The sequence below is a fragment of the Ictalurus furcatus genome, chromosome 19 (genome assembly GCF_023375685.1).
Source record: "Ictalurus furcatus strain D&B chromosome 19, Billie_1.0, whole genome shotgun sequence".
In the NCBI taxonomy this organism is placed as follows: domain Eukaryota; kingdom Metazoa; phylum Chordata; class Actinopteri; order Siluriformes; family Ictaluridae; genus Ictalurus; species Ictalurus furcatus.
In genome coordinates, this window is record NC_071273.1 from 21240143 (window position 1) to 21267713 (window position 27571).

General features: G+C 42.4%; 1 protein-coding gene across 2 annotated transcripts in view; it reads left to right on the forward strand.

Annotated features, from left to right (window-relative positions):
- Positions 1-27571, forward strand: part of chchd3a (coiled-coil-helix-coiled-coil-helix domain containing 3a) — an 89703-nt gene that overhangs the window by 56149 nt on the left and 5983 nt on the right. For both annotated transcript variants that reach the window (XM_053649803.1, XM_053649804.1), the window contains 3 exons: positions 7216-7299; positions 14939-15009; positions 26947-27082. In XM_053649803.1, coding sequence (XP_053505778.1) covers positions 7216-7299; positions 14939-15009; positions 26947-27082 — 291 coding nt within the window. The remainder of the gene's footprint in view (positions 1-7215; positions 7300-14938; positions 15010-26946; positions 27083-27571) is intronic.

Below are 27571 nucleotides of genomic sequence, written 5' to 3' on the forward strand. Positions count from 1 at the left end.
CATTATATATAAATAGGACAAAGAAGCTGATGGACAGAACAGTAGGGGGTGTGTGTGGGGGGGTGGGGGTGTGGGGGGGGCAGCAGGTGTGATTGAGACCTCTCTGTATCTGCTCCTTTAATAATGGACAGTCTTTATGGGATCACAGCTAATTTCATCTGTACACACACTCTCAGTTCATTATTTTTTTTGGAGGAAACACGAGGGACGTTCCTCTGACCCCCGCAACCCCCGACCTCCCACCCCACGTCTCCACGAGATTGACCTTTCACCTCTGTGCCGCATTCCTCCCCATTACCCAGTAACCCTTTCTGTCATTGTTGGTTAATTCTTGTTGGACTTCTCTGCGCTGCAGGTTTGTCAGTTCAGATCCCTTCCTCTTCCCCTGGCGGATTATTTCCACACACGCTCCATATTCCTGTTGCGTTGATCTTCCCTGAACACACACATTTCACTGAGATATTCTACCTTATTAGGGCAGGATAGCAGCGACCTGACCTTTGACCTTTGCTCTACGCCGGCCGGACAAGCCTGCACTTGGTTGTTGTGGGTTTGTTACGCTAACTCGGTTGCCCGTGATGGATGCGAGTAACTTTGACCTTGGGTTGCCATGGTTACTGGGCACGCAAGACGAAAGCGATTATACGGCCACTAACTTTTTCAGGTTAGACGACGTGCCTAAAACAATTTAAACCTAAATTACAGATGAGGTTTGTGCTTGAACGTTGTGGCTTTGTTTATATTATAATATATTCACCATGAAACTATCAGCAGCGGCCACCTCGGATTTTCTTTCTTTCTGTCTCTCTCTCTCTCTCTCGCTCTCTCTTTGTCTTTCTTTCAGTCTTTCTTTCTGTCTCTCTCTTTATCTTTCTTTCTGTCTTTCTTTCTTTGTCTTTCTTTCTGTCTTTCTTTTTGTCTTTCTGGCTTTCTTTCTGTTTCTGTCTTTCTTTCTTTGTCTTTCTGTTTTTGTTTGTCTGTCTTTCTTTCTGTCTTTCTTTTTGTCTCTCTGGCTTTCTTTCTCTTTCTGTCTTTCTTTGTCTTTCTGTCTGTCTTTCGGTCTGTCTTTCTTTGTCTTGCTGTCTGTCTTTCTTTGTCTTGCTGTCTGTCTTTCTGTCTTTCTTTGTCTTTCTGTCTGTCTTTCTTTGTCTTGCTGTTTTTCTTTCTATCTTTCTTTGTCTTGCTGTCTTTCTTTCTTTCTCTGTCTGTCTTTCTGTCTTTCTTCGCCTGATGTATGGGGAATGTCGTGTGAGAATATTCAACCCTCTACAACGCGAGTAAACCACTCACATACGCGACTACATTTCCTGCTAGGCGACTAAAAAATTCTTTCATTACCCGCTCTGTCCGCTTTACACGCCATCTCTTACCCGAGAGCGCCCCCTGTCGCGCTCTCACACGCGCCGCGCTCAACGTGAGAGAACAAGATAGGCTGCACGTGCCGCGTAAAGAGAATTGCGCTAGATCTAAATCTTCTTTCTTTCCTGTACTGTGGATGCAAAAAAAAAAAAAGTGTGGAAATTCCAGTCTGAGCAGGAAACGTTTGATGATCATTTTTTGTTTTAAAGCGCAAAGAAAACGTGCGAGTCCAGTTCCGTACAGACAGAAGACGCGCCGATCACGTCGAATATGGCGGGAAAATCAAACTGTCCCGGAAACGCGAGCGTTCCAGAGTGATGTCTTCACGCGACGAAGAGAAGCTTGTTCAGCCTGGATGTCAAGTTCCCTGGGGAGTGGAGATGCTTGAAAAGGCGAGCGTCTAGTGACCTTCATGGCAAGTCCTACCTGGACCTGTACCACTGCTGCTGAAGCAACCCTACAGAGACCAGATGCCAAACATTCTTCATCCTGTTCAGACTCTGCTTGTTCTGCCAGCTGCGAAAGAGCCTTCAGTACCCGAAAGAGAATAAAATCCGACGTCCGCATCGGTCTCGCGTCCTCACGTCTTTCAGACCTGATCCTCGTTTCAACAGAAGACCCACAGCTTCGGCAGCACGATCCATCATCAGCTGTGGAGAGGGGCAGAGCTTCACTGTGTCCGTAGAGGGTTGATAGATATTTATTTATTTATTTCTTTTCGTTCCCGGAGACGTTTCTACCACATAGCTCTGTTGTACTCTCGAATCCGATTGGTCAGAGGTTTCGAATTTTCTGTAACAGCAGCTCTAACAGTAATTCCTGCTATAAATCCCAGGTTTATATCGATGCGCTCTTTGTAACGCGTTATGGTTTCTATGGTAACGGCTCATTCACAGGGATTATAACGAAGGAAATGAATCTTTCCCCCGAGGAGATGTTTGTTTAGCGTTTCTGGAAGGAGTCTCGAGTGTCTGCGCTTTGAGACAGTCTGCCGAGTCTTTCGACTTGCCGTCATCGTGCTCGTGGGACGATTTCGCTCGTCAGCGCCGAGACGTTTCTGCAGCTCGGTTCACCGGAGGAGGAGAGCAGGAAGTGTACGGTGTTCTTGTACCCGATACGGCGTTCATCCACCACTCATCCCCTCCCCGTCCCGTTCACTGATTAAAAACTCTTAATTACTCAGCAGTGGCTGATTGATATTCCAGCAGAACCTCTTCCACCTAAACCATCCGTTTCATTCCAGCATGCGGCGTGTAAGTCGTCTCTCTCCCCTCTCGGCGTGGGACGAGTTAGAGCCGGTCTTTACGAGCGTTTCTGCTGGTGAAGAACAGGTGCGGGTTTTGGCTTTCTGGAAGGAAGTGATGCGGAACTTTCTGAAATGATAATGAAATATTTCTCCTACGCGTAAAGGACCGTGTAGCCGCTGACGTTATAGCGGCAAGGTCCTGGCTTTAGTGTACATCTCTTCTCTTCTTCTCTTCTTGTCTCCTGTTGTCTCATCTCATCTCATCAGGAGTCCACTCGTCTTTTCTCTTCTTCTTTCTTCTCACCTCACTTCGCTTCTGCTAATCTCCTCTCTTCTCATCTCTACTCGTCTCTTGTTCTCGTCTCTTTCCTTCCATCTCTCCTCATCTTGTCCCTTCTCATTGTTTTTCTCCTCGTCTCTCGTCTTCTTGGCTCTTCTCCTTTCTTAAATTCATGTTTCCTTGCCTCTTCTCTCCTTATCTCTTTTCGTCTCTTCTCACCACTTTTCTCCTTGTCTCGTCTCTTCTTCTCGTCAGGTCTCGTCTCTACTGATCTCGTCTCTTCTCATCTCTGCTCGTCTCTTGTTCTCACCTCCTTTCATCTCAGCTCATCTTGTCTCTTCTCTTTTTTTTTCCTCCCTCATCTTCTCGTCTCTTCACTTCTCATGGCTTGTCTCCTCGTCTCGCCTCTTCTTGTTTCTTCTCATTCTGTCTCTTCTCTTCTTATCTCTTCTCCTTTTCTTAAATTCATGTTTCCTTGCTTCTTCTCTTCTCTTCTCACCACTTTTCTTCTCTTCTTCTCGTCTCTTGTCCTTTCTTAAATTCGTGTCTCCTTGTCTCTTCTCTTCTTGTCTCTTTCATTTTCTCTCCTACTCCTCTCATTTTTCCTAGTTTTCTGTTTTTTTCCCCCTCTTTTCTCATTTTCTCTTGTTTCTCCTCTTTGTATCTTCTCTATTTCCTTTTTTTTTTCTTCTTATTCCTTGTTTTCTCTTCTCTAATCTCTCCTCTTTTGTTTCTCCATGCTCTGATCTAAACCCGCACGTCTTTTGAGCGATGGCAGCTCCGTATGATAAATTTCCTCCATTGTTTTCTTCTCTTTCATTCCGTGGACTCATCGCCATCACCTCCTCCTCTCCCTTCTCTGCCTCCTCTTCCTCTTCGTCCTCCTCCTCTACGCACTTGTAGTTCACTTCCACTTTGGTGTGATTAATTGCCAGGCCTGTTCTACATTATGGGGCACAGTGGTGCATCATGGGTGGTGTAAGTGGCAGTGTTTTGTCGGGGTTGTAAGATGATTAGATGAGCTGGGCGGGGGTTGAATGGGTTTAATCAGATGGAAGTAATCCTGACACGTCGCGTGACGGAGTGACTGCCATATGCCCCGTCTGATCCATTGTGAGAGAAAGAACAAGCGCCTGAGAGAGAAAATCCCTGGATGCACATAGATGTCTGCGCCTCCCTGCGTTTAATTGCGCGTCGGTTACGCTTTTTCTCTATCAGACTGCGAAGGCAGCTGCTCCGTGTGTGTGTGTGTGTGTGTGTGTGTGTCACACAGTCAAGATGAAGGTCAATCATAGTCACTTTTTTCTTTTCATTGCGGTTGCGCAGCTGAAGCTCGCCCACGCAGCGGTCTGGAAAAGAGCAGAGATGTGCGTTAGTGAGAGTGCGGAGTTTATATACATGAGGGTTCGTTAGGAGCAGTTAGGTCAGCTACAGTCTGCTCTCTCAGGGGCTGCACTCTCGTGTGTGTGTGTGTGAGTGTTGGAGGGAAAAAATTTTCATTTATCCATTTGTTTATCTATTTAAAGCACTTAAATTATTATATAATATGACATTGGAATTACAATTCATTCATTATTTATTCATTTATCTCACTTGATTATATAATATTCTACTGGAATTACTGTCAGTTTGTTTGTTTGTTTATTTGTTTGTGTGCTTATGTACCCGTTTATTCATTTAAGACATTGAATGATGTAGTGTTGTACTGGAATTACAGTTCTTTCTGTCTGTCTGTCTCTTTATCTGTCTGTTTTTTCATTTATTTATTTTAAATACTGGATTATATAGGATTGTGCTGGAATTGCAGCTCTTGTAATTGTCTAATTGTTTCATTTACGTGGATTATTGACGTGGATTATTGATTGATTGTGTTGTACCAGGTCTATCTTGTCACCTGATCTATCTCATCACCTGGCCTGTCACCTGCTTTATCTCGTCACCTGACCTATCACCTGCTTTATCTCGTCACCTGGTCTATCTCATCACCTGGCCTGTCACCTGTTTTATCTCGTCACCTGACCTATCACCTGCTTTATCTCGTCACCTGCTTTATCTCGTCACCTGGTCTATCTCGTCATCTGACCGATCACCTGCTTTATCTTGTCACCCGGTCTATCTCGTCACCTGGCCTATCTCATCACCTTCTTTATCTCATCACCTGGCCTATCTCATCCACCTGGTCTATCTCATCACCTTCTTTATCTCATCACCTGGCCTATCTCATCCACCTGGTCTATCTCATCACCTTCTTTATCTCATCACCTGGCCTATCTCATCCACCTGGTCTATCTCATCACCTACTTTATCTCGTCACCTGGCCTATCTCATCCACCTGGTCTATCTCATCACCTTCTTTATCTTGTCACCTGGCCTATCACCTGGTCTATCTAGTCACCTGCTTTTATCCCATCACATACAGCTGGGAATAAACATCATGTCAGTGTGTACTATGCCATGTTTCCTCAGACTGATGATTGTTTTATTGGTGTGGATTTCATTACTATGCGCAGAGAACATCTCGCAGATAAAACATTCTCAACTGGGATTGGATTTAGATTAGATTTTTCTTTCATAAGCACATTTTTCTTTGTTTCTCCTTCACAAATGTGGGCCTTGCTTTAATCCACTGCATTCTCTGTGTATGCCAGAGGAAAGCAAACTCTGTCTCACTCTCACTTTCTCTCTCGCTCTCTCTCACTCTCTCTCTCTTGCTTTCGCTCACTTTCTCTCTCTCTTGCTTTCGCTCACTTTCTCTCTCTCTCTCTCTCTCTCTGTCTCTTTCTCACTCTCTCTGGCTTTCTCTCTCTCTCTTGCTTTCGCTCACTTTCTCTCTCTCTCTCTCTGGCTTTCTCTCGCTCACTCTCTCTCTCTCTCTCTCTCTCTCTCTCTCTCTCTCTCTTAGTAGCTTTTAGTGATGAGGCTCGGGAATGTCATTTAAAGAAAAATCTGTCCTTTTCATGGCCTCTCTGTCTTTTTCTCCTCTTTTCCTTCTTTCCTGCTCTGCTTGTGGAAGGGGATGGTGTGTAAGGTAAGGCACAACCGAAATTCACTGTGAATCTGTATCTTCAATTCACTCTTTTACTTACCGTGCTGATTTTTTTTTCTTTTCTTTCTGCTTCAAAGCAGATAAAGTCAATAAACTTATAGGTGTTTATTGACTGTTGCCGTGGTTTCACTATAATATATTGTTTTGTAATTAATAGGCTACTCAGCCACAACACGTACGTTGACCTTTAAACAAAGGAAGATGAATCGTGGTTAATCGTGAGCTACGTCCAGGTCTCTCAGTGTGTGTCGTCTGTTCATTAGTGTTACAGTGTACGCTAGGAGTACGTCACATAGTCCTGGACTGATACCTGGTACCAGTATCGGTATCGATATCCATCCCTAGCGCCTATAGCACAGGGGTCACCAACCCTGTTCCTGAAGATCTACCTTTCTGAACACTTTAGCTATCTAGACTCCATCTAAGTTCTTGGTCAGCTAAAACAGGTGTGTTGGCTTTTGGTTGGAGAAGGGAGATCTCAAGGAACAGGCTTGTTGACCACTGCTCTAGCACATAGTCTATTGTGCTGTCTACTACAGAGTTAATGTAGCTATGGATGGTGAGGTTATTTCATGAGAACTGGCGTCAAACGATTTCACCTAGTCGTCAAATACAAGAAGTTTAGCATCCACGTTTCCCCAAAAATCAACACCCAGTTAATTCCAGCTCCAAGACATGACCTTAGGAATATTGAAATCTTGCTAGAGCATATTGTTTGGCTTTGATTTTTCTCTGAATTTCTCCGACCAGCACCCGATGGAGGCTAGATTTCTTTCTCGTGGCACTCGGAGTTAACCGCTGTTCCAAAGACATTATCAAAGGAAATTACCGAGCGCTTCATCATTTGTAGAAGGGAAGCGTCTCACTTCGAAGGTCAGCAGAGATACGCAATAGAGGTGCGAGGAACGATAGAGGAGCCATAAAGATTCTCCATTGTCCTCCTGCTGATGTTATCCTCACATCAGCCTTTTCAGCACACAGTCTGCACACACTCTGATGACACACTGATAAAGACCTGTCATGAACCGATGCCCTTGGTAGGATCCGAGGGCAGGACGTAGACGTCCAGACTCTTCTCGTAGGATCTAATGCATATTTATGTTATTATAATGGATCTGTCTAGCATCCTGAAGGCCATTTTGGTCCTGGAGCCTTTAAAGATTTGATCTAGGCCGCTAATACGGAGGGTTACGTAAAATAATTGTTTCTTGATTTATTTAGTTAGTTAGATATTACACTTTTTAAGTTCAATTCTGACATGTTTCTTTTGTATGTTTCCTTCAGGCTAAGCAGTTGGAGGAGAGAGACCAGCAGCTGAGGAAGCAGGACGCCTTCTACAGAGAGCAACTGAACAAACTGGAGGAACGGGTACGAACTCCAGCGCTTTTTGTTAGCTTTTTCACCACCCCACGGTCAGGGTACCGGGGATGATCTAGAACCGCTCCATAATCGACGACGTGTAAGCATGCCACTTCTGTCGGATGATGTATCGTCGCAGAAATAGTTAACGATGAACGATATTATTGTCATTTTATGACCGTCTTGTGCCACTGATATAACGGTAATATAGTAGCATAATAATGCAAGTGCACCCTTTCCACGAGCGACGGACTTTGAATCCTTTAAAAGAATGAATTGTGTGTGTTTTGGTGCGTTGTTACTAGGGCTGGGCGATATGATGAGAATCACGATCACATCACGATACTTTTCCTCACGCGACATTTCTATGATTCGCGATGTGCATCACGATATATATATATATATATATTAGTTTAGCAAACGAACAAACTGTCTGCAAACTAGTCAAATAAACACACAACTGTTAAACCGAGTTTGTCGATACTTTTCTTTAATGTCTACAAAGACGAAGAATATTAAGTTTAAAAAAAAATACGTCACATCACCAGCATCCATTCGGTACCATTTCATTTGCGATTGTTAAAAAAAATAAACACACCATACCGACGATATCTCAGAAAAATGTATCGCGTAATCATTTATCACGATATTATATTGATATATCGCCTAGCCCTAGTTGTTACAGAAAGAGTGTAGACTTTTTTTTTTTTTTTTGGTCATTTTTTTTGGATGTGGGTTCACATGAACCAGACCGTCTTTTAGTCTCTGGTCATCTCGTATTCATTTCGTCCTTAAACCCGTCATCCTCCTGCTGCTCTCTGTCCTGCTGGGTAACACCGAGAGAGGAGTTCACAGCCCTTCACCTGCAACCATTTGTCCTATAAAACACACACACACACACTCACACACACTGTGCTACATGACAGGCCTACTCTCCAGAGACCGTGTGTGTGTATGTTTTTCTCGGCGCCGTCTGACCCGTTTTAAATGGGGTCTGATGTTAGTTGTGGTGGTGCTGGTGTGAAAGTGCTGAAGGAGCGTTTCTTAAAGCAGCAGTCTTTGTCTCGTTAGTAATTGCATGCTGTGTTGCTTTAGTGTAGAATGTCCTCAAGGTTACCCACAAACGCACTTTAAAGTTGAAAGTTACAGCTACGTTAATATCTGCGGAACGAATGAAATGCCGATCTAGAAGACGGAGTAATAATTAGATGCGTGTTTTCTAGTCAGTTTCACAGTAAGCTGTCTGCTGTCTGATGGGATTAACAGTTAAAGCTGCTGTAAGTGTTGTTTTTAGGAACGTTTGGATGTGACGGAAATGGATAATAAAGCTGTGGAAGAACCCGAATCTCTCCCGAGTTAGACTGGATATCAGCCACGTCGTCACGTTGATCACGTGCACGGTAGGCTTGTTCTGGTGAGAGCGATTGAGAGCAAGTTTGGAATGTGGAAGAAGGGCGCTGCTGCTGTTCTCTTCGGTCTTTCCTTCCATCGTTTCAGTGTTCGTTTAAATGGACGCGTGACTCTGAAGTAGAGATGGACTCAATTAGCTTCAATCTGGCGCAAGCTAGCATGAACTGCTAAAATGGCTTACAGCCGCTTTAAGCCTGAAACCAGTCAGTAATAACAGTACTCTAGGTATTCGCCAGCGTGCAGGTGAACACTTTCCTCTTCTTTCCTCTCTTTCAGCCTGGTTTTTTATCATGACGTTTCTGCTATACTCGCTATGCATCACAATGTATGTGTGCAATTGCAGACAGTACCAGTACCAGACTGCCAGTAGCAGTAGTGCTGCTTTATTTATTTTTATAAAGAAAGAAATGTAAAAAACTTCTCAGTTTCAACCAGGCTTTACTGTCGCGCTTGTCACCAGAGACGGCTTTGATTATTTATTTAATCTCTCTCTCTCTCTCTCTCTTCTCCTCTCTTTCTCTCTTCCTGTCTTTCTCCTTCCCTCTGTTTCTTTCTCTTTCTCTTCTCCTCTCCCCCATTTCTCTCCTTCTCTTTCTCTTCTCCTCTCTCTCCTCCTCTCTTTCTCTCTCCTTCCCTTTCTCTTCTCCTCTCTCTCCTCCTCTCTTTCTCTCTCTCATTCTTTCTCTTCTCCTCTCCTTCCCTCTTTCTCTCTCTCCTTCTCTTTCTTTCCTCCTCTCTTTCTCTCTTTCGCTTCTCCTCTCTCCTCCTCTCTTTCTCTCTCTCCTTCTTTCTCTTCTCTCTCCTCATCTCTTTCTCTCCTCCTCTCTTTCTCTCTCTCCTTCTTTCTCTTCTCTCTCCTCATCTCTTTCTCTCCTCCTCTCTTTCTCTCTCTCCTTCTTTCTCTTCTCTCTCCTCCTCTCTTTCTCTCCTCCTCTCTTTCTCTCTCTCCTTCTTTCTCTTCTCTCTCCTCATCTCTTTCTCTCCTCCTCTCTTTCTCTCTCTCCTTCTTTCTCTTCTCTCTCCTCGTCTCTTTCTCTCCTCCTCTCTTTCTCTCTCTCCTTCTTTCTCTTCTCTCTCCTCCTCTCTTTCTCTCTCCTTCTTTCTCTTCTCTCTCCTCATCTCTTTCTCTCCTACTCTCTTTCTCTCTTTCTGTCTTTCTCCTGTTTCTCTCTTTTCCCCTCTCTCTGTTTCTTCCTCTTCCCCCCTTTCTCTTCTCACCTCTCTCTTCTCCGCTCTCCTTTCCTCTCTCTCTCTTCTCCTTTCTCCTCCTCTTTCTCTTCTCCTCTCTCCTCATCTCTTTCTCTTTCTTTCTCTTCTCCTCTCTCCTCATCTCTTTCTCTCTTCCTGTCTTTCTCCTCTCTGTTTCTCTCTTCCCCCTCTCTGTTTCTTCCTCTTCCCCATCTCTCTTCTCCCCTCTCTTCTCCCCTCTCTTCTCTCCTCTCTTCTCCACTCTCCTTTTCTCTCTCTCTTTCTCTCTCTTCTCCTCTCTCCTTTCTCTCTCTCTTCCACTCTCTCCCTTTCTGTTTCTCTCTCTCTCTCTCTCTCTCTCTCTTCTCCTCTCTGATTTTCTCTCTCTCTCTCTCTGTCTGTCCACCCCACACACACAGTGACAAACATTATTGATCTCCTCCTGCTTCATAAATCATCTATGGATCCTTGTTCAATACACAGAGCGGCGTGTCAGCAGCTCACCGTCTCGTCTCAAACAGAGACGGAGGGGAACCCGGCGAGCCGGACCCGACTTGTTTTTCTTTTTTTTTTTTTTTTTAAAACCCCTATGGATTTATGGATCTGGCTTCGTAAGATAAATGTGCTAAACGTCCCAGGCCTTGAGTGCAGGAGAATACGTTAAAACAAACGGCACGGGAGCAGGAGGATGGTGATGAATGAAGCGTTTGATTGCTGCTGGTTTCGCCCGTTGGTCTGAATCCTCCTTCCTTTTTTAAAAAGTGAATTCATTGTTCGACGCACCGACGCGCGGAACTTCCAGACAGTACGGCGTTTAAACGTCGTCTCACCGTCGGCGAGGGAATGCAGACAGGAGTTTAATCTTGTTTCTGCAAAGTGACGTAGCAGAACAGCCTTGCTCGCTTATTTTTAATTATTCATCAACACGTGTTGATCTCTTTTGGTTTTCGTGTCAGCGGGAGAGTTGCGGTTTTGATTGCCGTTCCTCTCTCCGGTCTCTCTCTCTCGACTTGTTTTTTTTTTTTTTTCCCCCCCTTCAACCCTGTCTTGTTCCTCCTTGCCTCTATCCTCCAGGTGAGCAAGTGACGAAGAGAGAACTATACAGGGAAAGGAATAGATAAAGGATGGAGGATAGCGTAGAGAGAGAGACACACAATGTGTATGTGTGCATGTGAGAGAATATAAAAGGCTGATATATATTACACGTCTCTTTCAATTCAGGCCACTCGTTTATCACAAGCCTGTGTCTGACAGGTCATCAGTGCGCAGAGACAGCACGCCGATCGGCCCGGGCCACCAAATTGCCTTTAAAACAATATCTATCTATCTATTTATTTATTTATTTATTGCATCATCTTTCAATACCAGCTGTAAAAATGGTCTCTTCATTAAGCTTCTCTAAAATTTCTTCCTCCTCTCGTTGCTTTGTGTATCGCCGTTCAGTTTCCGCGCGAGAGTATCGGCGATGATGGCGATGATGATGATGATGATAATAATAATAAGGCTGGAGTTTCTGTCTAGCGAGTACAGAAGTACGTCTGTGAGCTGCTTACAAGCTCCTGAAGCAGCTCCAGCACCTGGGCGTGTGTAATAACTCCACCGTGCTTCCTCAGACGCCGATGTATGATGTGTTTCCTCGGTTGTAGCATAGCAACCCTGGATGCGGTAGTCATGGAAACATTGTTTGGCGTTTCTTTGATAACGCTTGCTGAAGTAATTGCAGTTGTAAGGGTGGAAAGGTTCATCTGTTATGTATGCGTTTAGCTGTCTGGCGAGCGTTCCAGTCACATCCCAGATTAGAGGATCTTGTATGCTTAGCTAGCTAGCCGATTCAGTTCCATGCCAAAAGTTTTTTGGGATTTTCCCTCAACTTTCTCTGTCGGATAAGCGGTACAGCAGATGGATGGATAGATAGTTAGCCTGGCTAGCTTCTTTAGATTCTTAGACGTTGAAATATTTTATATAAAAAAAATGATGATAATTCAAGCATACCCAGTGCAAAGTCTCTTCTGTCTCGTCTTCTATTCCCACTGGTAATTACCACGTCAACTTTGCTTCTCAAGTCAACGTGCACAGTATTCCCAGACATACAGAACACAACCGCAACCTCATTTAAACACGTATTAAAAGCAGAATATGCAAAAAAAAAAAATTTACAGTATCGTAAGAGGACAAAACTGTATAAATAGGTAAACGGGCATCATTGAGCACTCGGCTCCGCCTCCCGTCGCTGTGGTTTCGGGTTTGAACCTCTGTGATGTGTTTTATGACGGATCCAAATGCGCAAGCTAGCGCTAATCACTTTTTAAGGAAAAAGAAGAGCGGAGGCTCTCAGTGGGTTTGATGGAGGACCTCACAGCGGATTCGAAATCAAAATCAGCGCCTGTCCTAATCGCTTCTTAATCAAGGACAGAAGGAGAGGACTCAAATTGCACCGTGTCCTCCAGATCCACTTGTGTGTTTTATATAGAAGATGAGCAGAGATACGGATGTGGGCTTCGGATTGGTTTATGTTTGAGTGTGTGTGTGTTTGTGTGTTTTCGAGGTCAAAGTCACAGCCCCAGCAATCAGACCACGAGCCGCTCTCTTTCCTCCACATCCCGTGCTTGTGATTAGGCCCAGACGCACTCTGTATTCTCCGACATCACTTTCAGCGCCGCTACGCCGGGTCCAGAGTCAAACATATCGCTCATAAACGGTCTCATGAGCACTCGGGTCCACGGTAACCTCTCAATCCCATCGTCTACGCATACTAATCGCGCGCTGATGTTCATGTTTGTGGTTTCTGATACAACCATGGTCATTTAGCTTTTTTGTCCTCATTCAAGATGACAGACTTTGTTTGTTTGTTTATTTATTTATTAGAGAAGTTTTAGGTAGCAGCCTCGCGTTTGCAAATTTAAAGTAAGTCACTTTATTTATAAACACGCATTTAAACCAAAAGTGCTGTACAGACAATTGCAACAAGAACAAAACGACGCAGACGTCGCCTTGAAGGCGAGACGCTGCAAGAGAAACGGCGTAATCTTTTTTTTTAAAACAATAGAAAATATTTCTTCTTGACTTTCTTCTTATTGCAAAGGTTTCTAATCTAATTAAATATGCGCACATTTGCACACAGAATAAAAAGAAAACTTTATTCTTTTGACGGCGGGAGACTTTATTCCGACGTGAAGACGTGACATACTCGAGAGAGATGTGTTTTGTTTGTTTGTTTGTTTGTTTTTTTGCAGAAACGTTTCCTTTTTGTTTAATAAATAAAATACACTGTTTATTAAAAAAAAAAAAAAAAGTTCTATGCGGTTTTAGATTAAAATGTAAGATTTGTCATAGAAACAACAAATTGTCATATCTACCTGTAGCGTCTTGCCTTAAATAGTAGTAATAGTAATAATAATAATAATAATAAAAAAGTTTAGAGTCACGAGTTTAAAAATCATAACGGCGCTAAAGAGCAGTCTCGTCTCGGTCCATCGGCTGCGAAGTCACGGTTACGCTTGAATATCAGCTGCGCTCGTGGAACAGACAAAAGAAGTAGACTTGAGAGAGTTTTATGAGTGACGTAGCGAGGCGCGTGAAGTCTGCAAAGAGAAGAGCTTTAAAACCCAAATATAATCATCTTCAACCTGATCCCGTAATGGACAGGACACCTAAATACAAGGCGCTACGGTCAGTCTAGACGAGATGAAAGTATAAAAGCATGTATAACTTACTCCAACAAGTAAATGGTCAGGAGGTCAGCATTATAAATTCCTGATATGGTGTTGCAGATCGAGTGGAAGCTGTACAAGGTCGTTTATTCCATGTGGATATTGCGTATACGTATACAGTTGCGCCCGAAAGTTTGCGTACCCTCTGCAGAATCTGCTAAATCTTAATACTGTTAACACAATAAGAGCGATCATAAAAATCCCATGTAGTTTTTTTATTTTATTTAGATTTAGTACTGTTCTGAATAATCCGGGGACAGGATGATCGGCGTAGATTGTTATTATTTTGTCTTCTGGGAGACATGTAACTCTCTTAATGGCTCTTAATTGACTCTTAATGTATCGTGTTGCCTTCTTGAGTATCAGTGAGCGTTTGCACTTTACGTAATAGTCGTGTACGCGTCCCTCAGTCGTCCCGAGTGTGAAAAGATGGATCTGGACATCATATAAACGCTGTTGGAAAGGGGTCAGATATGCAGAAGATGCTGGAAAAGTATAGAATGTGCAGGACCTGGAGGAATTTTCTGACGAACAGCGGGCAGTTTAACTGCTCGGGACAAACAAGGGACTCATGAAGGGAAAAAAACGTGATTATATATTTAATTGTAAATTCAGTTTAATGAAGAGTAAGTGTATTCGTTTTTACTGAAAGTACAAATCCTCGGCCACCTCCACATGCCAGTTTCGCACGTCCATCTGTTCCTCGCTTCTGCCTTTTTAAAATAACCATATTCAAGTCTTCTTCACCACCAAAACTCTTTTAATCACTTACTTTATTTAAGCTTTATGTTCAGCCTCATGCTGAAGTGTAATGGATTTTCTTTCGGCTGCTACCATGTCATTAACTGTTTTATTGTCATTTCCGAATAATAGGTTTTTAATTGCGCGAAAGTCGTTCAGATTGGAGTCGCTGGATAAGTCTAGTCATCTTTTCCATCATTTTGGGAGGTCGTATCAGTCCGGGCCGTCAGGGTGGCGTGGCCACCGTGACCTGGTGAACTTCATGACCTCGAGCTCTACACACCTCTTCACCACACACTGAAATCAGCCACCACTTCATGCCTTACTGCTCTCAATATCCCCCTCCATAAACCTTTAATGGAGTTTAAATTGTTTAGTAGGGTTAGGTGGAGGTTCTGCAAAGCCCTGTTTGTAAAAAGAAAGAAATATAAACGTTTTTTTGTTTCTCACGGGTAAAAATACACCACCACTGTGTCTAAGGTGAAAGATGTGACTTCATTTGATGTGCATCATGTAATCCTCTCTCTCTCTCTCTCTCTCTCTCTCTCTCTCTCTCTCTCTCTCTCTCTCTCTCTATCCATCTTTTTTTTCTCTTTCAGAGCACCCAGTTTTACAAGGCCACCAATGAGAACTATCACAAAGCTGCGGACGACGTGAACGCTAAATTTAGGTGAGTTCAGAAAGCCGGTGTAGTCCTGGGCCTGCAGGGATGACGGCCGAGCGCATCACTTTTTAAATAAATAAATAAATAAATAAAATCAGCCTTAGGGTCAGGTACTAAATTTCAAATCACATTCTTCAACTCTGAAGCGTTCGAACCATTTCTGTCAGAATATAAAGACTGCTTTAGTGCTTTAATTCCTGATTGGTCAGGTGTCGAATTCATTTTCTCCATCGTCAGCTGTGCCAGGGTTATATTAATACACGTGTTTCTCATACGTTTTCGTTTCATACCAGCGAAAAATGGCGGAGCGGATATCAGTGGAAAAACAAACCAAACAAGAATATTTTATCTGATTTTTCAACGAATGGAAAAGATTGGAATTGGATCTGGAAATTTTTTTTTTTTTTTACTGGAAATGTAAAGACAGAGTGTAAAGACAATTGCTTGTGGTGTTTTCTTTATAATGGTTTTTATTATATTTGTGTGTGTGTGTATGTATATATATATATATGTATATATATATATATATATATATATATATATATATATATATATATCGGCTGATGCTCGAGGTTTCGGTATCGTATCAGAAAAGAAAAAGTAGTATTGTGCCATCTCTAGTTTCTGTAGTAACGTCTAACTCGCTTATATAGCAGATCTTCGCGTAAATTAATCTTAGGATTTTTTTTGTTTTTAAATGTGAAATCAGAAAACAGTGTTATTTATGTTTATTTTTGAAAGAAGACTCCAGTGTCAGGAATTTCTACCATCAGGAAGTAAATCTGTTCCTTTTGTTCCTACCTTTTGTCTTCAGCGTCTTTCAAGTTTCTAAGAAACATGACAAGATGAAGTTTTGGGGATTTCTTTTTTTCGTATGAACTCCAAATGGAGAAAAAAAAAGACAGGCTGGTGAGGGAGCGACTGTTATATAGAGCTGCTATATAATGTCTGATATAACTGTTTTTATGGACGATCTACAACAGTAAATGTAATTATAAATGGATAAAAACTCCAACATGTTGTTCTTTAATACCTCAGGATGCACTGTTATGAGAACGTAATCAACTCAAGCGTGGTAATGTCTCCCAGTCATGTGTTCTGCCTTACAGATAGAGTTCTTCAACCTCACACTTGTCCGAGGCATTGCTAGCTCATCGATGTTTGACCATTAGACCACGGCTGTAACTAAAGATCATGGTGCTATGAGTCCATTTTGGCTGTATATGTCTTAATGTGGCCTATTAGCCCCTCATATTAATGCCTGTGAGTGGCTGCGATGGGAAGGGAGGGCAGGCTGTTCCAGTACTAGCCTGGCTTTACAAATTACATTAGGCCATCATTAGGCCGCCTTCCTCAGCGCTAACACGGGGATCATCGTCTCTACCGAAATGCCTGAAATTGATTAGTAAACTCCGGTGGGGCTGGGGAGGACGTAGGAGGGGCGGAATTGCATTAGGAAATGCATTAAAACAGCATTAGCATGACATAGCTACCCTTCCCAAAGCAACCTCAGAGTGGGCTGGGGTGTCATGTGACCTGCGATGCTCGCTGTGAGTGCTACGATTGGCTGATTGCATTAGAGCGGTGCATTAGCAGCGTTAGGATTGGATTACCGAGTCGAGGTAGGAGGATATGTGTAACTTTTTTTTCCGTTCATAATGAAATGTTTGCAGGCTCTGGTGTTACTGTTGGAGCCGGAGAGGCACAAGATATCCAGCCTGCAACAGACTAATTAGGTTTGTGTGCGTGTGAGAGAGAGAGAGAGGGAGAGAAAGGGAAAGCGAGATGGAGAGTGTGCGAGAGAGAGAGCAGGGGTATTTGGGTTGTACATTAGACTACAAATAAATCCGTATTGGCCGTCCCAGCGGATCGGGCCGCTCTAGTCAGGTTCCATAACAAGAAGCGGAGATAAGATGCTATCGTGGGTTCGGTTAAAATAATAATCCCGAAAATTTAGTCGGAGCCTTTTGATTTCCTGAAAGTCGAAACCGTCCCGAGATAAATATGGCACAAATCTGCATAATTGAAAGAATTAACATGAATTTGATATTATAATTGCTCTTTTGAAGCTGAAAACGGCTGCCGCTCGAGCAAGTTCGTTTCCTCTGTACTGGATCGGCTTTGAAGTCGAGCCGAGTGAAGGGGCGGCTAGTCGGGGTGATGTTTCTAGACGTGGCTCTGTGAGATCTGACACTTCAACAGAGCTGACATGTGGGTGAGGGCGACTTTTCAAGGTTGATTCCCATTGTGATTTAATTGATTTTAGAGCGTCAACATTTGCCCAAAATGCCCTGTATGTACAGTACAGTGAAGTATTTTTTTCCCCAGATGTCCACTTTTTTCAGAGCCATGATACAGCACAGGTTCTGGTACAGGTTCTGTTTTGGAAATGGAACCAACTGAGTTTATTAGAAAATATTAAGCGCATGTACAATTAAAATTACTGCAGAAGTAGACGGGATTGGTCTAACTTTCTTCTGGAGTGGGCAGATCCGGTCCAACTTTCTTTAAGAGTGGGTGAGATTAGAGCACATTTTCTTCAGTAGCGGGTGGGGTTGGTCAGAATTCCTTCAGGAGCGGGTGGGGTTGGTCAGAATTCCTTCAGGAGCAGACGGAATTGGTCTGAATTTCTTTAGGTGGCTGCAGGTTAGGTCAGAATTCATGTGAGAGCTGGTGGGATTGGTCAGAATGATTTCAGTAGCAGGTGGGATTGGTCAGAATGATTTCAGTAGCAGGTGGGATTGGTCAGAATGATTTCAGTAGCAGGTGGGATTGGTCAGAATTCCTTCAGGAGTTGGCAAAATTGGAAGCAAGCAGAATGAGCCAGAATGTCTTCAGAAGTGGGCGGGATTAGTCCGAATTTGGTCAGAATTTGTTCAGGTGCAGCTGGGATTGCTCGAAATTTCTTTGATGAAGGCTGGGATTGATCATACCTTCTGTGGGAGTAGGCGAGACTGGTCAGAATCTCTTCCGGAGAAGGCGGGATTGAGCAGAATTTTTAGGCAAGGGCAGGATTGGACGGAATTTGTTCACGAGCTGGTGAGATTGGTCAGAATTCCTTTGGGATCAGGGGGATTGGTCTGAATTTCTTAGGGCATGAGCGGGATTGGTCAGAGTTTCTTCGGAAGTGGACGGGATTGGTCAGAATTCCTTTGCGTGCGGGCGGAATTAGTCAGACGTCCTTCGGGAGTCGGCGGGATTGCTCAGTTGTCTTTGGTTACGATCATATCTGTTCAAACGGACATTTACTACTTTGTTTGCAGTTCTCAGGAATTCAAATCAACTAAAAAAAAAAAAAAAAACAGTTTGTAGCAAAAGCAAACTGTGTGAAAGTAATGTATGTAAAGCGAGTTAAAGTTGATTTTATCGTGGTTGACTTGCGTCTCTATAGACTTCTATTGGCTCACAGTTGAATTTTAATAAGAAATTTAATCCGGACATCTAGCATGTTTTTTCTCATTCTGCAAATGGGAAAACTGCACATGACCACAGCCTTTATGTGGTTATACCCCCTGGCTATGGCTATAATGATTCCTATACAGTATTAATGTGTTTTTAAGGTGGGGGGGAGTAATAGTAGAAGCACGGCAGTGACATTCCCATGCTCACACTTCCTTACGGTGTATAGACGGGCTCATTAATTCGATTTGACATGCGGTGTACAAATAATGTCTTTACACGGGTATCAACATTCAGTCGGATAATATCATGCTACATTCATTTTAAAAACAATATTAGATCTGGATTTATTGTGCTGTATCTCGGGTACAACCTAATTCCCTAGTACACCCTACGTAGTGCACTACTTGTAGTGCGCATCATTTGATATTCAGCCGAATATAAAATCCATGTTTAACATCCATAACATCCATATTTAAAAAGTAGATATCGTTTAAACTACCCCCCCCCACACACACTCTCTCACTCTCGCTCTCTCACACACACACACACACACACACACACACATCAAAAACAGAGACCGTGAGACAGAGACGGCGCTAATGTTCAGCTGAATATTCAAACCCGTGGCATGTGATCACGCCGATCTTGGCCCGAGCCTCACATTTTGTTTCTTATTCATGATCCATCAAACGCTCAGTGCAGCAAAGTGAGAGCTCACATCTTCACATCATCTTTACTAAAGTGCTGTAATACACAGTGGGGAAGACGTTTTACTCTTCAGCAGCTATAACCTTTAAAAAAAAAAAAAAAAAATCATCATGTTGTATGAGCACTTACCAAAGCACAGCTTGACCTACACTGAAAGGACGCAGTTAGAGCTATTAGTAAGAAATATAGTCGAGCGCAATAGATTGACTGTGTAGTTGGACTTTTTACTTATCCACACACACACACACACACACACACACAGGTTACGCTTGTCACAATTATCACACAAACGCATGATGTGTTAATGGAGTTATTTCAGGTGATCATGATTAAACCGTAAACGTATATCTCAGGTCACTGCTGACTCTTGACCTCAGGTCCCCTTCTAACATTCCCCTCGTACCTTTACTTTAGCCCCACCCCGCAAAATCGATCAACCTTGCTGCTTTCACAATTCACCAGTACTGAAATCCCAGAATTTTGCCATTGTCAAAATTGTAGCATTATTTACATAATTAAACATGATTAAACGTCAGCGATATTAAATTCTTGCTTGTGATTGGTCAGGTTGATTTTGGTTCATTTTTATTGTTAGTAGCATGTATTTGACCTATATGATGTTGAGCTCTATCTTTTCACACTGAGGACGACCGAGGGACTCGTACACGACTGTTAGAAAAGGTGCAAACGTTCACCGATGCTCACGAAGGCAACATGATGCATTAAGAGCCAGGGGGGTGTAAACTTTTGAACAGGATGATCGGTGTAAATGGTTATTATTTTGTCTTCTGGGAAACATGTAAATATCTCATGTAGCTTCTGAAGGGCTGTACTGAATGGAAGAAAAAAGAGATCTTTTAAACAAAATAACTTATAATTTACACTGATCATCCTGTTCAAAAGTTTACACCCCCCCGGCTCTTAACGTATCGTGTCGCCTTCTTGCGCATCAGTGAACGTTTACTCGAGGAAATGGCATACGTTAATATCGTTTTCATCCTCATCAAAAGATTCCGTGAGCCTAGGATATGGGCGGAGTCATCCTGGAGGAGACCACGCCCATGAGGTATAGGATTAAAGGTTTGTTCTGAAATGCAGTGATGCATCTGTAAATGATGGAATATAATACGTTAGTATTATAAAAATCATTTATTTTATACGTTTTGCTATAGTACATTATTGTCCTGTAACCTGTAATGATATTGACTAGTAATGAATATAGATACACACACACACACACACACACACACACACACTACAGGTTATGAAACTTGTCTTTAAACCGCTCCCCTGACTCCAGCTATAACTGCACTGTATCTTCCCGTTAGATTTTTATTGATGATTTTTTTGACGAGGCGAGATTGGCAATATATATCGCTCTCTTATCTCTCTCTCGTTCTCTTTTATTTTTTTTTCCCCCTGCCTCTAAACGTCAATCTCCTCTCTCGCTCTCTCTCTCTCTCTCTCTCTTTGTTTTCATTTCATTTCTGACTGTATTTATTTTTCTTTTTATCTCTCCCCTTCCCAGATTCATTCAGCCGTCCGTATTTTTTTTTTTTTTCTCCCCCTCTCAGTCATTTTTTGTCTCCATCTCCGTTCATCTTTCTTGGCAGTGGAATGGTAGAGGTCAGGCATGCGGTCGCACTCTCTTTCTGCTCTAGTGGAACTGATGGATCCTATTTAAGAAAAGAAAAAAAAAAAACGAACGATGAAAATGAGACCTTGTCATTTTTCTTTTTAACTGCTTCATTTGTTTTTATTTGTCTCTCTAAGTCACGCAGCTTGTCCCACTCCAGATATTTTTCCTCAAGTGCAAGCGTCACCTCTTAACCTTATTAGTGCGTAAGTGGTTGTAAACAATGACAAATCGGCGCGTGTCTGGGAAGAGATTGATGACGGTTCATTTAAGGCCACCCGTGCTCTGGACACAGGACAAAACACACACACACACACAGATGAGTGTGAAGGCAAGCGGCCCAGAGCCTTTTGAGAAATGTGTGTTGGTATTTAATAAGCTGAGTACACTGGTGTTTGTTTTTTTTTTTTTTCTTTTGTTCCATTAGTCCATGTTGTTGCACTGGACATGCCATATGTTATTTCAAGAGCTTCTCTAAGCCGAAGTGGACATACTGTACACCGGCGCGCTCTATTGTATTCTCAGTTCATCTTTCTACTCTGTAACAGCCTCAGGTCTCCTATTTGTCCATCATCATTAACTCTCAACCCAAAAAGCAGCAGTTTATCTTTCTGATCTGATCTTCATTTAAGCTAAACAGAGATCTACAGTTGAGCCGTACAGTACGTAGCATTTGTTTGTTTATTTATTTATTTATTTAACTGGATGTTTTGGTAATTCCCACCCGTTAGTTAATTATAAGGCGGGCGAAGCGGACATGTATTTTTGGGGTGTTTTTTTCCCGAACTGCTGTTTATGCAGTGTAACATACTCGGAGGAAAGTGCTATCTACCCTCTTATGCAGGCATGAGCTGGGACAGATGCTTGTGATTGGTTAGTGTTGCTCTGATCGACAGGGGAGAGAGAGTATTCCAGCCATCCCTCCGTCCGAACCTGAGAGCATGACCAATTTAGCCCTGTTGTTACCCAGCCTCTGATGTCTACGGCATCGTCGTGATACGAACCTGTGATCTCTAGACGATAGGGCGGATGCTTTCTGTTACACCACGTGCCAGCCGTTTACAGTTTGTCTGGGAAAGCGGAAAAGACGGAGAAGAATACACAACCAGGCTTCTCGGAGTTTGGCCTATTCATACTATCAAGAGCATGTTTTTTCAGTGGAGAGTAAAAAGCAGTTCAGTAAGTCGCTCTGGGTAAAGCCGCCTACAGATGATCCGCTGCAAAGCCAACAGTGAAGATGTTGTTTTTCAGTAGTTAGAGCGGTAGTTCTTTGCCTACAGGCAGCGCCGCTATGGGCTTGGATTCGACACATCAAGTTTTCACTCAGATTCAGCATTGACTACGTTTACATGGACAGCAGTAATCTATTTATTGACCTTATTCTGAATAAGACGTATAATATTGTGATTAAAGTGTTTGCATGAGTCGCTTTTAGAATATTCCTTTCATGTTCCCGTTTTACATGTTATAGAACAGAGTTCGATTAACGACACGCATCATTACGTCACCGCGCCACGCCGTCCGACGTCCCTCCAGAATTTCACGTATCGACATACAGTTGGTCTTCGTTATGGAACCGTGTACAGTTTTGGGTGTTTTTATTTTTAATTATATGAAAGCTTCAAGTGCGGTTAATTATTTGTCGCGCTGTACGTGTAAATAGACGACTGCTTGAAGCCGTGGGCTGCGTCCCAAACCGTGTTCTTGCCTACTATATAGTAGCTGAGATGCATGTATTTCTCCTACTATATAGTAGGTAAGTACGCGGTTTGGGACGCAGCCGTGCTCTCTTGTTTGGCGTCAAACGGTTGAGCGCTGCCATGTGTGATCGTGTCCTGTCGCAAAATGCGGTGAAAACTCCCACACGACGTTAATATGGTGATTAAGGTGTGTACATGTCTGTAACGCACGTCGATAATGCGACTAAAACAGGAATACTCCACACGTCTTAATTCCATTTGTGTTTACTTCGAGTGTGACTTTAATCGGATTAAGGTCATCAATAATCGCTGTTTACATGCTAGATTCTTAATCAGAGTTTCATCTTAATGGGGTTAATATCGGATTATTGTTGTCCGTGTAAACGTACTGAGTGACGCTGTGTATGCTAGCCTTTTTAAAAGGCGCAACCAGTGGACCTCTTTCACACTTTATGAATGGGGAAGCGTAAGTAGTAGCGTTCCGGTGAGATGGTGAACAACTGTTTACCTTAGTCTGGATTATACCGTTCACAGATGATGTAGATTTGCTGTCACTCATGCGTTTCAGTACCTAAACGATGCTCAAAGTGAAAACGGGAACGCTGTTCATTCATTCATTCATTCATTCGTTACTGGATATGACGACACGGTCATTGCCTGAGTGGTGTTTTCTTCCATCTTCTCCAGTCGATGACTGAAGTCAGTTTTGTTTTCTTTAGATAAATGCACACTGGGCTAGCCTTCTAAATGATGCATTCTCTCAGACTTTTCTTGGTAATGAATCAACCTTGCGGTAAAAACGCATATAATTCGTATCTTTCGTTGCACCAAACTTAGCGGTGAGTAAAGCACGAAACTCTGATCATCTGAACGCTTAACTGCCGTATATGTAAATATTGACTTCATTTATCTAAAATACTACATAAAGGCATGTTGAAACATTTTATTTGTGGTCGAACTTTTTTAATATCTACATTGGCGCTGGTTGCTGTCACTATGGTAGCCATGCAAAAAAAAAATCAGTCTGACTTATCGGACATTTAAATCATCCGGTTTATAGCCGGATGTTTACACAATATCATTTGGATTTGTCTCAGGTCGATTGGATTGGATTGGATTGGATTACAGTCTACCGTAGGCTTAAGTCATAAAAATCTTCTCAGAAGGAAGCACCAAACGTCTCCAAACGTCTTTATTTTCTCAGAGCGTATTTTTAAATCAATCAATAAATGAATAAAAAGTTGATGTGTCCTTAAAGCCGGTGGACTTGGGTCCATTTTTGGAGGGTGTAGGATAGAGGAGGCATCAGTTTGGGATTATTAGGAGCACACCAGGTTGAAAGCCCCAAAATGTGTTTAAATTAAAAAAAAAAAAAATGAGTGAAATGTGAAAATGAAGAACTGCTCGTACCAAACCAACTATAAAATCTATAAAATCATTCCCTGCTCATACACACTGCACACTCCCTTTTCTTTATTTCAATACCCTTCTCTGAATGAATCTTGAGCTTCTTTTAGATTGTGTGTGTGTGTGTGTGTGTCCCATTTCTCTCTCTCTCTCTCACTTCTTTTCTCTCTGATAAAGCATCTCATATCATTGCCTCTTTCAGTGCTGTGTCATATCTGACTCTCTACCTTTCTGCCTTTATGATCTATGTCCTGTATGGCTTTTTCTCCATCCTTAGAGAGATATTCATATTAATATACTGTGTGTATGTGTGTGTCAGAGAGAGAGGATTATAGATATCTTCGTTACTCATGCATTATGGATCCTGGATGATAAAAAGACTGTCTTGACCTGTCTTTTATATGTCAGAATAGGAGTGTTGCTTAATGTATAAGTGGAATAAAACCACGTTATGTTATATATATATATATATATATCATATGTCCTGTCGTGTTATATGGAATATACGAGTGTACATGAATGTTTTGATGGTGGTAAAAAGGTGAACGTCGTTGCATCTATTGATGTTTTCTGTGCATCTTGCTTTTTTCCTGTTTGTTTGTTTTTTTTTTAACTTGTTTTGTATTGTAATAGTTTCCTATTCAAGTTTTCCCCAAGAGCGCGTTTTCATTAAAAGCAGGAGCACGTATGACTGACAGGAGCTGTGCGGTTTGTGAGGAGACTACAGAATGGACGGGAAGAATGAGAGGGTGAATCTCTTCTTTTAGACAGAGAGAGATCAGACCGAGAGATCAGATACAGCTTCACAGACTTGACAGCCGTCCTCCGTTCATTTCCCTTTAGACCTCCTCGCCAATGTGTGTCGTATTAATGATGCTCTGTCAGAGCAAGGAGCCTTATGCTGATGTCTGAGCCCAAAAACCAATACAGCGGAGCTGAACAGAGGAAGATAACGCCTCCTATTAATCTTTACCTCCCCTAAAGGTCATGGTGGTTAAATGAAGGGGTTGTGTGTGTTTGTTTCCCCCGGTGCAGCAGGGAGTTGTGTGTTTTTCTAGACGACTCGGTGTGATTTGGGCTTGATGGGAAGGAAAAAGCTTTTCCTGATGTGTATTGTAGTTTGTCCAAAGAAATTGTATTTACTATTTAGACAGTTTGAAATTATTCTTTTATTCCTGCAAATTGAATTGGTTTACAAGCCTAGAGTGAACTCTTCCACAATCTTCACTTGTGTGTGTGTGTGTGTGTGTGTGTGTGTGTGTGTGTGTGTGTGTGTCAGTCATAGACTTAAAGTAGAGCTACATAGCTGCTATAGGATTTAATATTGAATCATTCTTTTGAAATGATTCTTTTTAATGAATCAGTTAAGTTGGTTTACACGTCCAAAATAAACTCTCTTCTCTCTCTCTCTCTGTCTCTCTCTCTCTTTGTGTGTGTTTGTGTGTTGTCTTAAAGTAGAGCTACATAGGTGCTATTTGATTCAATATTGAATCATTCTTTTGAAATGATTCCTTTTAATGAATCAGTTCAGTTGGTTTATACATCCAAAATGAACTCTTCTACACTCTCTCCTCTCTGTCTATCTATCTATCTATCTATCTGTGTGTTTGTGTGTGTCATAGTCTTAAAGTTAGAGCTACATAGCTGCTATTTGATTCAATATTGAATCATTCTTTTGAAATGATTCCTTTTAATGAATCAGTTCAATTGGTTTATACGTCCAGAATGAACTCTTCTACTCTTGTCTGTGTGTCTGCGTCTTAAAGTAGAGCCACGACGGTATTGTGCGATTTGTCACCGAATCATTCTTTCGAAATGATTCGTTCTCATGAATCAGGTGAGTTGATCCATAACTAAAAGTCTTTAAAGTTGAACCACAGAGTTGAGTGCTGGTACCCAATTTGTGAAACGGATCGTTCTTTCGAATCGATTCTTTTTCCGAATCGCTCAAACCGATTTACAGATCCACCTGTACAGAACTTTTGTGTGGCAGATATGCAGTGACGTGAAATTCCTGGCTCCAAGTCTCCGCACACCTTTGGGTTAAAATGTCTTACTCGTGTGGCAGTGGTATCACGGAACAAGGAATCACATTCCCTGAGGATGAACCCGGTACTTAAAAGTGGAGACCGTGTTTAGGTGTGTTATCTCCATCCCAACTGGAATTTTTAAATGAAGTTCAAAACTAATTGTACTTTAGAACTTTAAAACTACGTATAGAAACTTGAATTGAAAATGTAGCTTTCTGTGGAGGCAAAAAGGACTTCCTGCTTCATTTTTATTACCAGTGACCGAATCTTAAATGTAGTTCTGTTGGTTATATAGTGCCGTATGTACAGCAGGGAATAGGGTACGTGGGGAATATTTGGGATTTGGTCTCGCTGTGTGTTTAATAGATATATATTTGTACGTAGAGAGAAGTTTAATATGGTGGAATTAGTATTTTAGGTCTTATATTTATAAAAGAAAAATTATAGTGATGTATTTTATCTTATTATTTAGATACACTTGTTAGGGAAGAAAATCGGGGCCCGCCGGCTGTTTTTTGGCAGCTTTACAGAATAAAAAGTGTTCTCTGTTGTGCAATAAGCAGCAGTAAATATAGCTGTATAGCGTATATTGCAGTATTATTGTTCTATATCGTTGAATAAAACTACACACTATTCATATTCACTCATAGCCGCTTTAAAATAGCCTGCTTTAGTCTTCTTTTAGAATCTATTTTACATCGAAGTCGCATCCGCTCATGCAGTGTCGGAGTGTGTGTCAGTTCATTAAATCCATATGTGTGCACAGTGTTAATGGGTACTGAAATCCATCTCTGTCGTTCGGTCCTCCCACACCTCTCACAACTCCCACTCGGTGTCGTTACGCTTTAGTTCTGCATCTGAGAGCAGTCAATTATCCCCCGCACCTGATCTCCACTGATCGGCCCCGCGCATCGATTAACCATCGATCATACGTTTAGGAGTGAAAATGCACAGAGAACGTCGTTTTAAAGTCCTCCGTCACTGTCGCGCTTTTGATACCGCATGAGAAATGTAACCCTGATGGACGACGGCGCTGACGGTGTCTTGCTCTTTCTCGCAGGCGGTATGAGATTAGCCCCGTGTGTGCCGACCTGCAAGGTCAGATCCTGAAGTGCTACAGAGAGAACGCTGGGAAAACACTCCTCTGCTCCAATATCGCCTCTCTCTACCTGCAGTGTGTCAACAGCGCTAAACAGGTGAGTGTGTGAGAGTGTGTTCCCAATCCTTTGTGTTTTTAAATACTGTTAAGAGTGCATTTCTGCCAAGGAGCTAGTTTTGCTCAGGCGGAGGAGGAAAGAAAAGGATGAGGGAGAACGTCGATGAGAAGAAGGGCGTTGGTTTATATTAAAGAGAAAGTGACGTCCTGTGACGTCACCGTGGATCCCCCACCCCACCCACCCGTCAGTGACATCACTTCCTAACGGTGAAAAACGTATTTCTATGAATAGAACACGTCTGAAAAACAGCGGAGGTCATACAGCGAGCTGCTGCGGGAAATCCCGGTCACGATCCCGGTCACGATCCCGGTCGTCCAGAACTGGAGAATGTTGTTTTATATTAAGCGCCTCGAACAAACTGGTGAGTGTATGAACGTGGCTCGTTTAACGTGTTCCAGACGTGTTTTCTTCAGCGCAGGAATGACATTTTTACCTTTTATATCCTCATCTGTAAATGTTATAAATTCA